General features: G+C 40.4%; 1 protein-coding gene across 1 annotated transcript in view; it reads left to right on the top strand.

The window, feature by feature from the left end:
• The first annotated feature begins 1,869 nt into the window (after window positions 1–1,869).
• The window catches only part of Lancl3 (LanC like 3), an 88,394-nt gene continuing 72,785 nt past the window's right edge, over window positions 1,870–17,478 (top strand). Inside the window, exon 1 of the mRNA XM_048336134.1 lies at window positions 1,870–2,667. Within this exon, the coding sequence (XP_048192091.1) occupies window positions 2,095–2,667 (573 nt within the window). The 5' untranslated portion in view covers window positions 1,870–2,094. The remainder of the gene's footprint in view (window positions 2,668–17,478) is intronic.

Below are 17,478 nucleotides of genomic sequence, written 5' to 3'. Positions count from 1 at the left end.
TAAATTAGATAAAGAGTACATTTCTTTTTGAACAATGTCACTCCTTCCCTCACTTTCTCCCAGGTTTTCCCTCCCATTCTCACCCACAAGCTGTATAGTTCATTTTCCACATAGTGTCTAGTGAGTACCATTGCTGTATGTGGTCACCCTTTGTCCCTTCATTTCTGTGCCCCCTTACCTTCCTGAACGAACAGAATACTCTAGTGGAGTAATGTTGTCAAAATAAATAACACTTCTTGGTATTTTGTTTGGGTAAAGAACTCACTTTAACCCTAGAACATTTGAGACTAGAGTTTGGTTAGGTGATTGTGTGGTAGACAAAGCAATGTGGTTTGGGGGAAAAATATTTTATAGAGGCCATTGGTCCCATGAGTTCAGAAAAGCTCTGGATACCATTTAACTTTTCTCCCATGTCATTTTTTTTTATCTACCTGTGACTCTAGTTCTAACTTGTCCCTATCAATTTCCAAATAGAAATCTCTACTAGTCTCTGATCAGGATTCAAACTTTCAGGCACATAAATTTGGAGTTCCATAAAGAAAATTTATATTTCTTAACATGATTTTCCAATAGAGTTAGCCAGAAGAGTAGAGTATGTTAGTCCTGAAACTAGGCATGAGACATATTGTATAGTTCTACTTTCACCTCTTTGCCATTGACATGTAAGCCACCTTGCCCAGCTACAAAATTTATTTTTATTTTTTGCTTGCACTCAGGACTTGAGCACTGTCCCTGGCTTCCTTTGGCTCAAGGACAGCACTCTATCATTTGAGCCACTGTGCCGTTTCTGGATTTTTCTGTTTATGTGGTGCTGAGGAATCGAACCCAGTGCTTCATGCATGCTAGGCAAGCACTTTACCTGTAAACCACGAAGTCTCAAAATTAAATAACCCTGGTGCTCTTTTTGATGCCCTTCCATTTGTCATTTAGCAAGCTCGCTGCCTAAAAGTGGATTAAGCCTTATTAGTATTTATTACTTTTATTATTAAAAATCAACCCATTCTGATAGCATTGGAGGAAGATGATGGCCATCCTCCCCTGTGAAGTATGGGGATGTTCCAGCTCTGGCAACAGTCTTGGCAAAATGAGATCTTTTCTCAGACTACATCACTGCAAGGATGGATGGCCAAACTACTTCATCTTCCTCATCATTCCTCCAGCAGAAACACTTCCGAAGGGAAAAAAAAAAAAAAGACCTTCCAAACAAAACTTGTCTTTCAAATGAGTGAAGTAGTTGCTCTCCCTACAAAGTACCAGCAACATTTCTCTGAGTCTTTTACTTTTTTGTGCCTTATTCCAATCTGACCAAGATAACAGCCAAGAGAGGTAGAGGACATGCAGGTTTGTTATACCCCCTGCCCCTACACACACACACACACACACACACACACACACACACACACACACCTTTTCTGCAACTTTCGCATAGTTCAGTGACTTCTCAAACTTTGATGTGCATGTTGATCACCTTAGGGATCTTGCTACATATTCAGATTTTTGGTTCAATAGGTCTGGAAATGGAGCCTGAGGTGCTTCATTTTTAATATGTTCCCAGGTGATGCTGACCTGATCTGCACACTGATTATCCAAAAGACTCGGGATAGTCATCTCCACTGCCAGCCAGGTGTGCTAATGCCCATCCTTGCCATGCCCCGCATGCCCCTGGGCTTCCTCTGGGAGGGGAGGAGCAGAGGGCGGAGCTGGAGGAGTGGCGCGGGCTCCGCGTGGGTCCTGCCCGAGATCACCTCGGCCCCTAGGAGAGGCGGTGGAGCTGCTACAGAGCAGGAGGGGGCGGGTTCGGGGAGGGCGCGGCCTCTGGGAGGAGGGGGCGGCGCCCAGCACGCAGCCCTCGCGTGCGTCCGGGCCAGTCGGGAGCCTCGCGGCACAGCGGTGCCCCACTTGGCCATCCGCTCGGTGCTTCTTCCTCGCGCCCGCCTTCTCTTATCACCTCCCCGTCTGACTCTTCTCGCGCCAGCCCCGCTGCCTACATCGCCATCGGAGTGGCACAGACAGTCAGAGGTGGGACTCCGGGCGACGGGGCGCACCCTTAAGCGATCCCCATCTGGACTTTGTGGGGGACGCACGGGCAACAGCATGGATACCAAGCGCTGCTTTGCCAACCGCTTCGATGACTACCAGGGCAGCCTGCTGGTGGGTCAGTGCGAGGAAGCGGTGGCGCCCTTGGTCACTGCCACCATAGAGCGCATCCTCCAGGAGCTGCCCCCACTTGGGGGCGGCGCTGACGCCCGCGGGGCCACGGCCGGGGCTAGCAGCTGCCAGGGTGGGCTGTACAGCGGTGTAGCCGGGGTGGCCTACATGCTGTACCACGTCTCTCAGAGCCCGCTCTTCGCCGCAGCCCGCGAGCGCTACTTGCGCTCGGCCAAGCGCCTCATAGACGCGTGCGCCCGCGCTGAGGAGTGGGGCGAGCCGGACGCCGACACTCGGGCTGCTTTTCTGCTCGGGGGTGCGGGCGTGTATGCTGTAGCCACGCTCGTGTACCACGCCCTGGGCCGGTCTGACTATGTGCAGCCCCTGAGCAAGTTCCGGGCTCTGTGTGCCGTCTGTGCGCCGGTCTCCTTCCTGGAGTGTGGCTCGGACGAGCTATTCGTGGGCCGGGCGGGCTACCTGTGTGCAGCGCTGGTGCTCAAGCAGAAACTCGCCCAAGAGGTAAGAGACGACCCCGGCCGCGAGAGGGCGCTCGCCGCCTGCCCTGCCCTGCCCCGCCTCTGGCCCTGGTGGTCCTTGCGTGTGTCCCAGACTCCCACAGCGTGGCCTCTGGCGGTTCTCCCTCATCTCTTTGTTACTCTTTGTCTAGTAGTGTCGTTTCTTCCTTCTCTTAAGCTTTATCCCCTGCTTTGGTCAGCTTCTTCTGTCCTTATCTTTTGTTCAGTCCTTCATTTGTTGAGATTTTGTATTTTGAAGGTAGCATTCCTGTGTACATGCTTCTTTGCCAGCTAGCTTTTTGAGGGATGACAGAGTGTCCCTGTCACGGGACATTGAAAAACTAAGGGGGTAGAAAAAAAAACACATAAGAAAGAAGGAATTTTCTTTTCTTTGACCATGTTGTCAAAATTTGAGGCACCTCCAGCATTAGAGTACTAGAAACATAATAGGGGTTGAGGTGGAGGTAAGTTGTTCCTGGTTCTCTGGAGTGTCTAACCAAGAGAAACTGCCCAGATGTAGGTTGGTTGTGCTTACTATTCTATTTATCTCATAGGTTCTCTCAAATTGTGTATTCTAATGTGCCCACTAGGGTCAAATGTACATTTTTCCTTTGTAAATGTGTGTTATGGTCGTCAAGGCCACACCATTCTTAATGGCAGCTTTTCTAAATGAATAGTTCGGTGGCTTCTTGAATTTCACAAATCCATCCACACGTACAAACAGAGGCTTTTATTCTGAATTCACTTTGAATATTGAGTGTGGCTATTTGAATAGACTGCTGTTTCCTGTGGATTGGGGCGGGGGCTTTAAAGGATCATAGTAACTAGCACTGAGAAAAAAGCACTTTCATTCATAATCCACTGGAGCCACATATTGTTCCAGGGAGGAAATGACACATTTAGCTTGATTCTATTTGGGTGAGAAAAGCGTTGGAAGAAAAATTAAAGGGATATAGTACATTTTACAAGCCTAATTCACTTAGATAACTTCAACCAAGGTAGACTTGGTATTTTTTTTTAATTTGTAGCAGATGAGGTTGATTCAAGTGAGAGAAAAAAAAAAGATTACTAAAGAATCCAGAGAGTGCTAACGCGGCAGCAAAGGTCTGTGTGACAAAGTTGTCTTGAAATAGTTCACTCAGCTTCTGAGTCACTGTTGTCTGCTAGCAGTTTCCCAAGGGCCCTTCCAGTTGTATAAAACCTTTTAGAAGGCCACAGAGCTATTTACATATCATTTGCATTGCATTTGCATCTGCTTCCTAGACCTTGCAGTCTGGTGGTAGGCAATTTTCAAATTCATTTTTTTCCCCATTTTGTTTTCTTTAACCTTGCTTCTTTCCCCTTTTCAGGCCTTGGGGGCTTTTCTCTAGAACGGAATGGCAGAGTTGGGAGATCTACCAAGGCATGCATGTGGAAACAGCACAAGGACTCTGCACAAAACTTGGTGGTTCTATGCCAATTTATAGCACTTATTCACAAAGACATTTATTAAGAGCTGTCTTCTGCCTTCCTGCCAAACCAGATCTGTCTTTTTCTACTAATCCAGTTGAGATGCTTTGGCCCTGCTCCCAGGAGATGGAACAAGCTCTAAAAACTAAAAACAAAAACAAAACAAAAAAAAAAAACAGCTCCTACTCTTTTAGATCAGCTATTCCCAGTGCTAGTTTCAGCTTTACCAATTCAAGAATTCCAGACTTGAAAGGTGTAAGGCAAGAGCTATGCATGCCAGCTCTACTCCAAAGTCCTGGCTAGCATACAGCTTTTCCCTCAGCACAAGATCCTTAAGCCTTGATTAACTTGGATTTCTAAGGAGTGTCATTTCTCTGAATAATCTGTCGTATAACTCAGGTTTCTTTCCCTCCAATGTTATTTATATTCACCTTCCTCTGGAAGTTCCCTTAGTTATCACTCTAGTTAATATCTTCTGCACAATACTTTGGCACATCTTTTCCACATAATTCGTAGTAGAAGGAGTGAATCACTTTGAGCTGGATTATCCCACTAAACCATTCCATTCACCTTTCAGAAATCTTTAAAACAAGTACAAGAAATGTATCCAATGCCTAACGTATGAAACTGTAACCTCTCTGTACATCAATTTGATAATAAAAATTTGAAAAAAAAGAAATCATTAAAACACTTTATATTATGTCATTTCCCTGCTCAGCATCCTGCAATAGCTCCCTATTACTTTTTCTCTAATGATTTCTCATCTCATAGCTGAAGCTATGATTCTTAAAATGGCTGGCAAGGTCCCACATGATCTAACCTCCTTCATTCCTACTTCATTTCTCACTCACTCTTCTTCAACCACATTGGCCTTCTTGCTGTTTTAGGCATTTTCCTGTCTCAAGGTGTTTGTACTGTCTGTTCTCTCTGCCTGGAACACTTACCCTTGGTATTTTTATAGCTAGCTCCATGACCTTGTACAGGTCTTTACCTCTTCAATGAAGTCTTTCCTGTCTGCCCTATTTAAAATTGTAATCCCAACCCTTGTCTTTTTCTTCCTCACTTTTGCTTTATTTCACTCAGTTTATTTCTCTCTTCACTATTGCAATATAAATTCTATAAGCATAGAGATCTTTTTGTTTCATTGTTATATTCTCAACATTAACATAGGGCCTGACTCATATTTAGGTGCTTTACTTTTCTTGTTTCAAGTACTGTCTATGACATGGCTTAATGTATCTCTTTAAGAATGTCCCACTGTTCGATATTTTCTTTTATGATGGTGTTTCTGGTGTCATATTTATTCTTTCTAATGGCTGTGTAAAATTCTATTGTGTATAGGTACAATTTTTGGATCTACTGATCTATAGTAGAGCATCTGGACTGTTTCCATAATGGAATCATATTTAAAGGAATTCTTTGCTATGGCTGGGGTCTCAATCATTATTTTTTGAATGAATGAATCATAGTTGGTTTTTTTGTTTACAAATGTTTCCTCAGATTAAGCTAAACCATTATATCAGTGCTTCTGAAACTTTAATGTGGGTAGGAATCATAAGCATCTTCTTAATTAATATACAGGTTTTGATTCAGTGTTGGGATAAGGTGGGAGCTAATGTGTTTCTAACAAGTACCTAGATGATGCTGATGTCATTGATCCTTGGACCATGATTTCAATAGCAAGACAATATGATGCTGCATGGGTTTTGGTATCATATCAGCCATATCTATTAAGACGTGCTGTAAGGTTTCCTTCTATAAAGCTTGATATATTAACTCATAAGGTTTATTACTATGTTCTAGCATGCTAAGACGAATTTATCTCAAGACATTGAAACAGAATTATTTGACTAAATAATTTTAGTCCTTAAAATATGCTATGTAATCGATTATGTTTCTCACTTTGTGTTGGGTACAAGGATAATGACCAGAATTGTGGGCCACACATCTCACATGCAGTGCTTTACCACGTGTGTTTATATAAATCAGCATTTATTGCTATTTGTTCCATACTTACTTTATGATTTTTCTCGATCTTCCTTCAATTGATTTTTTTTGTTTCTACTTATAAGTTTCAGACATGTTCAAAGGGCATGTGTGTGTGCATATGTATGAGTGTGTGTAAGTGTGTTTGTGTAGGGAAAGACAGAGACAAACATGTAGAGAGAATCACTCATCTTCATAATATGTTTACATTTTAATTCCACCTTCTTGGAAATAAAGGAAGTAGCTTTGAGGGTTTTTCAGGCATATATCTTTTGAGCACTAGGATCCCAAAGCCCCCAAGAAGTCATGTCATAAAAGTTTGTAAGAAATCTGTTTTGCATTAAGTGGATTAGTGGAAATGTAGCAAGAAATAGTACAAGACCAGGGGGAGGCCTAGGACATCAGTTAAAACAACTGTCTCTGTGTGATCTTAGACCTTTAGACCTCAGTTTTCACATCTGTATATAGAGTAATAAGAATTCTGAAAGCTTTAGGAAGCTGGGGCTTTAACAATAATTCATCATTGGATTATCATACATTTTATTCATTCATTTGATGGATATTGGGTTTCTCTGTCATACCACACATGTTATAGATCCTGGGATTCAGCAGTAATTAATATAAAATATATAGTTTGGATGTGATAATTGATCTGAAGGAAGCAAACAGGAACTATCTGAGAAAAGGTGAAAGAAGGCTGGGCTGCTGCTTGAGATGGGTTGGCAGGAAGGCTTTTTCTGTGGAAGAGATGTCATGTCTCATCACTAGAGCATGAGAATGTAGTGGTCGCTATGCAAGCTGCCATTCCAAGCAAAGGGAGACCAGATAGGAAACAGCTTAGAAATATCAAAGACATGGAAGGCCAGCATGGCTGGAGCATGAGTGGAGAAATACATCTCATTCATGCTGTGGAATGTTGAAAACTGTGAACAGGCTAAAATAAGATCTTATATGGCCAGATCAGTAAATGTCAGGAATTGTTTATGTTTTAACAAAAGGATATATTGATCTTATTTAACTTTGAAGAACATCACCCTGGTTTCCTATACAGAGAATAGATCGACAATATTATGAATTAGGAGAGGCTGGGGATGTATCTCAGTGGTAGAACATGTCCTTAGCATGTAGAAGCCCTGGGTTTGATCCCTAACACCTGTCCATCTGTCTGTCTGTCTATCTAATCCCAAGGTGGATTTGTTTTGTGATTCTATTATCCCCCTTTTTTCTTTGACAAGGACTCCTCTTCCAGTCTGATGAAACCTTCAGGACTTCTTAGAACAACATTTTTAAGTGTGTAAAGTAAAACACATAGGATTATAAAGGAAGAAAATTATATTACAGTTAGACCACAAAAACATTAAAAATGTGTGATTCACTAGTATATGCACATTTTTATTAACACATTAAAATAAGATGTTGTAATAAGACTATGATGATGGTACTTCTGAAACAGTGATGACAATGATATTTTGAGATCTCTCCAACAACTGCAATGTGATATGAACATACTTGTGATTCGTATAGGTGATAAATCACAAGTAATACTGGTGCTTGTGGACTACATTTGAAATAAAGGGAAATGCTCTGTTGTTTAAGTAAGATGAGTAATGTGATTCATTTTGGAAGTTTTGGTGATGACTAGCTAAAATGCCTAGCATAGTGCTTAGTAGATAGTAACTACTTTATAAATCAATCACAGTCCCTTTTGTTCCTACTGGCAGAATTATGAATATCAGATAGAAAATGATACTCAATACAAGATGCCTATGTTCCTGCTGTGATTTAAAAACTGTCAAGTTGTTAATTGGGTCCTCAGTGCGTTTCTTTGTTCTTTTTTTTTTTTTGCTTGTTTTATTTTTTTGCCAGTCCTGGGGCTTGAACTCAGGGCCTGACCACTGTCCCTGGCTTCTTTTTCTCAAGGCTAGCACTCTACCATTTGAGCCACAGTGCTACTTCCAGTTTTTTCTCTATATGTGGTGCTGAGAAATCGAACCCAGGGCTTCATGTACGCAAGGTGAGCACTTTGCCACTAGGCCATACTCCCAGCCCATCAGTGCATTTCTTATGGCAAGGGTTGGAGAGCTGTACAAGAGAAACTTTTAGCTGAAAATAACAGGATGTCCAGTAGAAGTGATTGGAATCATATATGGTACCATATACCTGTAGTTTCAGGATTGGGTTCAGAGAAACACTTGAGCCTAGGACTTCAAGACTTCAAGACTAAACTGGGCATCATAGTGGGTCCTTATCTCAAAAAAAGAGGAAATTGAGATTGAGACCATGGGAATGTTTATTAGTTCACTTAACAATGACTATAGAGCTAGACCATACATACCATGATTGGTTCAGTGACTCTGAAGAGTTTAACAGACCCAAACACTTTGCAGTTGCTTTCTTTGCCATTGCTGTGCATTAGCTGTACCCACCCTCAGTATTCAACATGGCTGCTGCCATTGCAATAATCATATTCCTTTACAAATTGTGCAGAGGGAAAGATTTGAAGCATTTTTCTATGTTTTGAATCATGTAGAATGTTTTATCCTAGAAGAATTTCCCTTCTGACTCATTGCCCAGTACTTGATCCCTGGCCAGTTCTAGTTTCAGGGAAGGCTAAGTGTCTTTCATTTCTAACCTTTAAAATTGGACACAAGTTCTGACCAGAAAGAAGGGAGAAGGAAATAGTTGTTGAGAGGAACTGTCTGTCTTTCGACTTCTGTTGATAAGATCTGTCTGTGGCCTCCCAAAGCAATGGGGTGGGGGTGGAGATAAGGCTAGGAAAATTCCATATGGAGAGTGAAGATGAGCCACCAATGAAAGCCTCAACACCAGGAGAAACACGATCTCCTTATGCATATTTTCTGACTTTTATCTAATCTTTAAGTTGTGGCACTGCTGTGAGCAATGTAGAGATAGATTGAAATTTTATCTCAACCCCGGTTTTGGCCAATTCTTTAAATGAATTCAGATATATTCTCTCTCTCTCTCTCTCTCTCTCTCTCTCTCTCTCTCTCTCTCTCTCTCTCTCTCTCTCTCTCTCTCTCTCTTCCCCCCCCATACACACACACACATATTGCAATATGTGTGGGAACCTAGTGCAGGCCTTTGTGATGGTTGTGGTAGTGGTTGTTGTTGTTGTGGTGGTGGTGGTGGTTGTGTGTGTGTGTGTATGTGTGTGTGTGTGTGTGTGTGTGTGTGCTCAGTAAAATTACCTCTTTTATCCATTCACTTTTTTCTCTTTCATGTTTTTCTTCCCTTAGATCATCTTCATATCCAATGACAACCACAAGGTGTTTTCCTGTCAGTCAAACACAAGCAATTAACTATTAACTAAAACTAATGAAAGCAAATATTGGGAATATATTATGATAGTAAATATTTGCATTTTCCTAGTATTTAAAAAAATTATTACTGTCCTCATGCCAGGCCCCAGTGGCTCCCACTTGTAAGCCTAGTTATTCAGGAGGCTGAGATCTGAGGATCGTAGTTCAGAAAGCCCAGGCAGGAAAGTCTGTGAGACTCTTATCTCCAGTAAATTATCAAAAAATCTATAAGTGGAGCCATGGCTCAAGTGGTAGACTGCTAGCCTTGATCAAAAAGAAGCTCAGAGATACTGCCCAGGCTCCAAGTTCAAGCCCCAGTACCTGGAAAAAAAATCCCAGTATGTTATTACTGCCTTCAGACTCAGAAAACTCAGAGGATACAAATGAGCCTCCTATGGACTAATAATTGTTTATTCTTTTTAAAAAAATAACATCTTGGGCTGGGGATATAGCCTAGTGGCAAGAGTGCCTGCCTCGGATACACGAGGCCCTAGGTTCGATTCCCCAGCGCCACATATACAGAAAACGGCCAGAAGCGGCGCTGTGGCTCAAGTGGCAGAGTGCTAGCCTTGAGCGGGAAGAAGCCAGGGACAGTGCTCAGGCCCTGAGTCCAAGGCCCAGGACTGGCCAAAAAAAAAATAATAATAAAATAACATCTTCTGTCTGGGTGTAGGTGGCTTATACCTGTAAACCTAGCTACTCTGGATGCTGAGATCTGAGGATCACAGTTCAAAGCCAGCCCTAGCAGAAAAGTCTGTGAGACTCTTATTTTCAATTAACCACCAAAACCCAGAAGTGAAGTGGAGCTATGGCTTAAGTGGTATAGTGCCAGCCTTGAGTGAAAAAGCTAAGGGACAGTGCCCAGGTACTAAGTTCAAACACTACAGTACTGACACCAAAAAAGAAAAAATGCAAATAAATTAAAAGACAAAAGAAAGCCTTCTAGAAAATGCTTGCATTTTTATCCACTTACACAAGTGATCATATTATACATATACTCTACAGATTACTTTCTTACTTAATTGTACCTTGAGCATCTTTGAATATACTGCATAGATGTCTCTTTCTTTATATTGATTCCATTTAATGGCTATATCACAGACTAACCATTAAATTCATGTTTTCAGTTGGTGTTTCTCATGGTTTAATATACAAACTCTGAGAAACTTGTTTAGAGTCAAGTTTGACTTCAGTGGGCTTAGGATGAGAACCAAGATTCCTTTTTCCTAATGAGCTTTCCAGATAAGGTTGTTACTGCTGACCCATTGAGAACCCTTAGTATTAAATCTTTAAGTGTAAAAATGACAGATTGTGTTAGTTTCCTATTAATTTATTCCTATTAGTTTCTTACTAACTTTTTGGCTAGTTTCACTTTTATTGGTTAAACAAATGAATGGCATTTATCAAGTGACTGGCTGCTATGCAACATATAGTAGATTTCTTCCAAGAGGCAAGGATATCCATTCAAGTCCCCACAGAAGTATAAGCAGTCTCTTGGTAAATTGGCTCAACAGTCTCTCATGTGTCTATTTCACTTCATGATTCAGTTTTAGAAATTGATCTCTAACCTATAGTTGTCTTTAGTTAAGTACAGTACCTTAGAAATTTAGTTTGCCTCAGGAAAAATAAAACATGATATTCTCATGCATTATCTATGTATATCTTCCTACCCTCATCTCTTCCTAAATATTTGCTTTATGGATTTAGTTACTAGGAAAACCTGCAAGTTAGCAGATCCCTTATACTTGAGGTTCTAGCTACTTAAGCAAACTCAATTTTTCAGAAAATATTTGATCCTTTCTTTCTTTCTCTGAAATTGGAACAAAAGAGTGTTTTATATAAGCTTGGACTTCTTTTATGAATAGCTTTTCCACTCAACAACTCAGACAAAATTAATGACTTTGACACATTGAAGTGTGAGTACTCTATCTGGGCCATAACGAAGCTGCCTCCTAGATGAAAGATAAAAGTCTTACATATTTCACTGGTGAGAACATCATCTAAATGAGAGGTGGCAAAAGAAATATTGTCCATTGCATTAATGGGCAGGTAGACATTAACTGTGTCCATCTGCTGGCTCTGTTGCTTTGCATAGGATGGATTTCTCCTGCTCAGTGGTGTGTTGAAACCCAGTGTCCATGGCAACCAAAGCATTGCCCATATCAAGCAAACACTATGGGAAACAGCTGAATCTCCATTCACACAATGATTTTAGGAAGGAGTCACATCTCTGACAGACTTTGTAGCTATTCAGAACCCAAGAGATCCAGTGCCCATCCAGAAAGGAAGTATTGTCCCCATGTAATTTCAGCAATACACAATTTTGCTTTTTAAACTGTTTTGTTTCCTTGTGAGACAAAGAGAATTACACATGTTTCAAATAGGACATTTGAAATTGACTGGTATCTCAGTTGAAAACATTCAGAGTAGCTAAGAACACAATGTCCAGATTTAAGTAGCCTTGGGATTGAATCCTGGCGTCAGAGTGCAGTCACTGATTGAACTTAAACAAGTTACATAGCATCTCTAAGGCTTAATTTCTTCCTTTTCAAAATGCAATTCAGGCAACTAAGCCTACCTTTTTAGGTGTGCTAGGAAGAGCCACTGAGAATGAGCTTACAATATATTCACTAGAAGATTCTCTAGGCCCAGAGTAAGCATTCTGTATGTCAGCTGTTAACATTATTACTGTTTTGAATATTATTATTAATATGCAGTGAAACTCTTCCTCAAATAAATAGTATGAGTATTTCTTCAGATTCTCATTCTGTAAGATATTCCCCAGGGTGTTTTTCACAGCTGTATCCAGATGGCAACAGCAGAGCTTTGAGATTTTCACACAGAGGCCAAAAAGGAATGGAGGGAAACAACCTCTGCTCTGCCACAAAGGAGATTAAGTTGAGCTGCTCAGACAGATTATGTGTCAAAGTAAATTGAGTGTCTGGGCATCACCCCAGAAAGAGGATCTAGTATGAGCGACTCTCTGCTTTTCCCTCAGGGAAAGGACTCTTCTATTTTTTTGTGTGTAAATTTAGATGCTTTGCAAATTTAACATAGAAATTCCCTTTCCTATGTCTCTGATTTCTGCTCCTCAGTAATCATCTAATTGGCATAAAGCTACTGTAACTGTTATACTGATGATATTGGAATGTGTGTATATATATATATATACATATATATATATATCCCTCCTATATTTCAATTGATGGATTCAGGCAACTTGTTCCTACTCTCTTCTTCACTCTCAAAGATGATTTGCATACATGGCATTCACTCACACTTTCAGATGAAAATCAATAATTGTGACTTTGTTGAAGTGGCAAATGAGTTCTCCTCAGCAGATGTTCCAGATCGTGTATATTTGGTAGTATGTTCCAAAAAAGGATTAATACAATTGATGACTTTTTTGTCAGTCTTGGGGCTTGAACTCTGGGCCTGGACAGTGTCCCTGAGCCCTTCAGCTCAAGGCTACTGCTCTACCACTTTGAGTGGCAGTGCTACTTCTAGTTTTCTGGTGGTTAATTGGAAGTAAGAGTCTCACAGACTTTCCTGCCTGGGTGGGTCTTGAACCGCGATCCTCAAATCTCAGCCTCCAGGTGTTAGCCTTTGGTGCCCAGCAACTGATGATTATTTTCATCTGTTTCTTCAGCTTCAGGAAACAGAAATGATTTTTTTCTTGCATTAAAGCACTTTGTCATTTATATTAAAAAACTATGTGGTAGAAGTTCACTGTCAGTTTTACAAACTTAAATCTGCACTTCACTCTTAGCTTACAGATACTATTTTTATTCACTTCCAACAGTACTCAACATTAGCAACTATACTAGGATAATAATCTCTAATTATGACTATTCTTATCCCTAATCAGTGAGGTGCCATGTGTATTCATTAGTTCTACTTATCATATTGCCACATGCACTGTGTCTGGGGATTGGCTTTAATTTCCATATTGATCTGTTATATTTTTCTCTGAGGCCAGTGATTTTCACATTTGAGCATGCATCAGAATCTCTGGAGAGCTTGTTAAACACACATGATTGGCTTAGCTCCCAAAGTTTCTGACTCAATGTGTTGAGTTGAGCCTGAGAATTTGCACATTTGTGTCCCCAACATAGCTATTGGTTTGGAGAATACAATATGAGAATTACTTCCTTAGACTGTACTCTGAAATCTTGGAAGTACAGTTTATGAGAAGAGGCTGTGGAATATAATCTTACTGTCATCATTACAAAACATGCTACAGCAGAGGGCTTACTGTATAGTAGCCATTGTCATAACTATATTACTTCCATTACTGAAGAGAAAATTGAAACTTAAGGGTTTGGTACTTCCCCATCACCACACAACTGGTAAAATAATTGAACTCACATTTCTCTGACTGTGAAACTTCATAACTACTACAAATATAAGACAGATAGTCCTCCATATGATATTTTTTATTAAATCATTGATTTCCAAGAATATTTTGAGCTTGTACCTCAAGACATATGAAGAAAAAGTTACCTGAACTCAAATAATCAAAGCCAAAATATTTACAAATATTTACTTAAAATCAAATAACAATGGTAATCTAAAATACTTTATATTTACAACAAGCTTCCAGAAATCTGTGATGCTACCATGATTTAGGAATTGGAAGTTCCACATCCTTCTGGTAGTAGTATGAGTGTGGGTCAGGTCTGAAACAGAAGTAGTTTCAAGTCTGGTAGAATAGTTAGACTTAGATTCTTTCCCAAATCCAAGCAACCAGATGACGATCTTAGGCCAGGTTTCCTGAAAGCTGACCCTGAGGATGGGGGCTCATATGGTAGTTTTTTGTTAATCAGTAGAAGAAGGAAACAGTTACGAGTAGGAAGTCAAGCAAGGCTGCAGTTTTAGGCTTATTGTTAGCATTTATTTCAGTTTGAAGGGGAAGGAGCTGTGGAGTATAAAAATTATACCTTAGAGTAGAAACACACTGTTATACTAGTAATTAGCTCTGGGTGTGGAGGGAATGTAAACTTCTAGGTACTATGAGTTCTTTTGACTGCTAAAGTAACTCTTTTAGCCCCAAAGCGGTGCTACTGAAGAAGGATACGGGGAAGCAACATTTGGAGAGAGATTCAGGACTAATAAGGAGCACTTCAGAAGGATTGATAGGAATACTTCCCAGTTGTTCTTCACTAAGGCAATTCAAATCTTAGAAGCAGCCTAGAGGCTCACATTTTGCCCATTCCTCCTGCCTTTCCTTTCTCCCTCCCTCTTCTCCTTTCTTCATTCCTTCTTTCCTCCCTACTTACATAATTCTCTCCCTTCATGAACCAGAGAAATTGCATTTGAGGCTTAACAGACAACCATAGAGAACTGCCCAGTGCTGCAAGTGGCTCACACCTCTAATCCTAGCTACTGAGGAGATTGAAAACCAGAGGGTGGAAGTTTAAGGTCAGTATGAGCAAAAAAGTTCACAAGACCCTATGACAAGACCCTTTTGACCTTTAAATGGCACAATGGCATCAATCGGTCAGCTTAGCTTCATGGAAGGTTGAGAGATCAGAAGGATAACAGTTCCTTACCCATACCTAGCAGAAAATTCTGCAAGACCCCATCTGCATGGATGAAAGCTCAATGCAGTGGTGCACACTTATGAACCCAGCAATGATAGGAAGCCCAAAATAGGTGAATTGATTTCCAAGTGCATGCCTGGAGTGAGACCCTCTCTAAAAGTAACAAGTACAAGTTGGTATAAGTGTAAACTAATACAACTATTCTGGCAGGTGGTTTGGAGGTTCCTCAAAAAAACGAGACACAGAATTATCCTATGATCCATCCATGCCACTCTTGGGCATCTACCCAGAATGTTACAAGTCAGGATACCATAAAACACTTGCATAGCCATGTTCATTGCTGCACTATTCACAATAGACAAAATATAGAAACAGCCCAGATGCCGTAGAGCAGATGAGTGGATCCAAAACCTGTGATACACAATAAAATTTTAATCACCCATCAGAAAGAATAATATGTCATTTGCAGGGAACTAGATGGACCTAGAGCAAATCATATTAAGTGAGGTAAGCCAAGCTCAAAAAGACAAACAGTACATGTTTCCTCTCATAAGTGGAAGGTAGATCTAAAATATGAATGGACATGATAACCTATATAAGACTTGAGGTATTCCTACAAAATCAGTCTAAAGAAAGATGTCAGTAAAGGAGGAATCCAAAGGTATAACTCTCCTGAACATGTCAAATACTATTAATTGAAATGAATTCCAGGAATTGGAAACATGCATTACTTAAGTTAGTGGTTGTGGTACTGTGGTTGTTGTTTGTGTGTGCTTTTTTCTTTTTCTGCTTTTTCGGGAGGGGGGGTTGATGGAAGGGGAGCACCAAAAGGGAGTGAGGAAGGGTAAACAAATGCAATCATGGTATTCAATATATATTATGTGGAAAGTGAAGTATGCAACTGGTGGACAGAGAACAGAGGAGGAAACTGCAGGAAAGTAAAGGAAGAGATGGCATTCTCTGAAAGATAAGTGTACCCATTACCTGAATTGTGAAATGGTAAGCCTTTTGTAGAACACCTTAATGACACTAAAATTATATTAAAATAAATAGAAACAGTACAGAAAGCTGGTGGTATGGCTCAGTAGTAGAACACCTGTCTAGTAGGTGTTCAAGCCCCAATACCATCAAATCAACAAAAAAAACCAAAAGGCTAGGCTTCAGGTAGCTAATCAAAAATAGCAACATGATGTGCAAGTTTACCTGCTGAACTGTGATCCCTAATCCCAATAAAACACAGGCACAACTGGCCATTTTCTCAATTTAACTGTCAGAATAATGACAGACATACTCTTCACAAAGGAGTAGATTAGAGATTTTGGTATTCAGATGGAGTCAGGAAAGTTGAGCAACAGATACTGATGTTTGGAGTAGTGCTCCTTCCAAAAATAATAGCAGTTCCTCTGCCTTGTCATCTTGTAGAAAATCCCACCAATTTGCTAGTTTTCCCACATCCAGAGTTCCAACTGAGCCTTTTAAAATGCACCTCTAAAATAGGCACTGTCATTCAAAAGAAAGCTTTGATGTGAAAAGTAGTGATTCTTACCAAACAATTAAAGAAAGTGAATTTGGAAGGAACTGATAATGTTAGGAACATGCTATAGATTAGACTAAAGTATCCCCTGATGGCCCATGTGCTAAAGGCTTAGTCTCCAGCTGGTAATATTGGAAGATGATAGAACCTTGAAGAGATGGGGGCATGCCTTCAAAGGAGGTTGTAGGAGCCAGTATTTTTTTTCTTTTGATTCTGGCATTTAACTCATCTACACTGTTTCCATAACTTGTCTATTATGAATAGTGCAGCGATGAACATGGCTATGCAGGTGTCTGTCTTTATGGTAGCCTGACATGTAGCATTCTGGTTAGATGCCCAGGAGTGGCATGTTTGGGTCACAGGGAAGTTCTATGTTTAGTTTTTTGAGGAATCTCCATGCCACCTGCCCGAGTGGTTGTACTACTTTACACTCATACCAACATGTACTGTTTTTTGTTTTGTTTTGTTTTGTTTTTTGCCAGTCCTGGGGCTTGAATTCAGGGCCTGGGCACTGTCTCTGGCTTCTTTTTTTCAAGTCTAGCACTCTACCACTTAAGCCATAGTGCCATTTCTGGCTTTTTCTATATATATGGTCTTGAGGAATCAAACCCAGGGCTTCATGTATATGAGGCAAGCACTCTACCACTAGGCCGTATTCCCAGCCCTGTACTGGTTATTTTTAAAAACAGGTCTCACTTCCTTTGTTACATACTCCTACCATGATGTACTGCATGACAACAGGCCAAAAAGCACTGGCTCAACTGATTATAGATTGAAACCTCTGAATCCATGGTCAAAACCTTTCCTCTTTTTTAGTCTAATTATCTGGAGTATTTTGTTACAAAAACAGGAAACGACTAATACAAAGCATAAGAAAACCTGCTAAATGTCTAATTTGATATTGTCAGAGAACAAAATTATGATCATATGTATATAAAAGCAGAATATTATTGAAAGGAGTATCCAAAGAAAAGAAAAAGATT

This window comes from Perognathus longimembris, chromosome 28 (assembly GCF_023159225.1).
Source record: "Perognathus longimembris pacificus isolate PPM17 chromosome 28, ASM2315922v1, whole genome shotgun sequence".
NCBI classification, from domain to species: domain Eukaryota; kingdom Metazoa; phylum Chordata; class Mammalia; order Rodentia; family Heteromyidae; genus Perognathus; species Perognathus longimembris.
The sequence above is the reverse complement of the archived record's forward strand: the minus strand, read 5'-3'. Positions and strand labels throughout refer to the sequence as shown.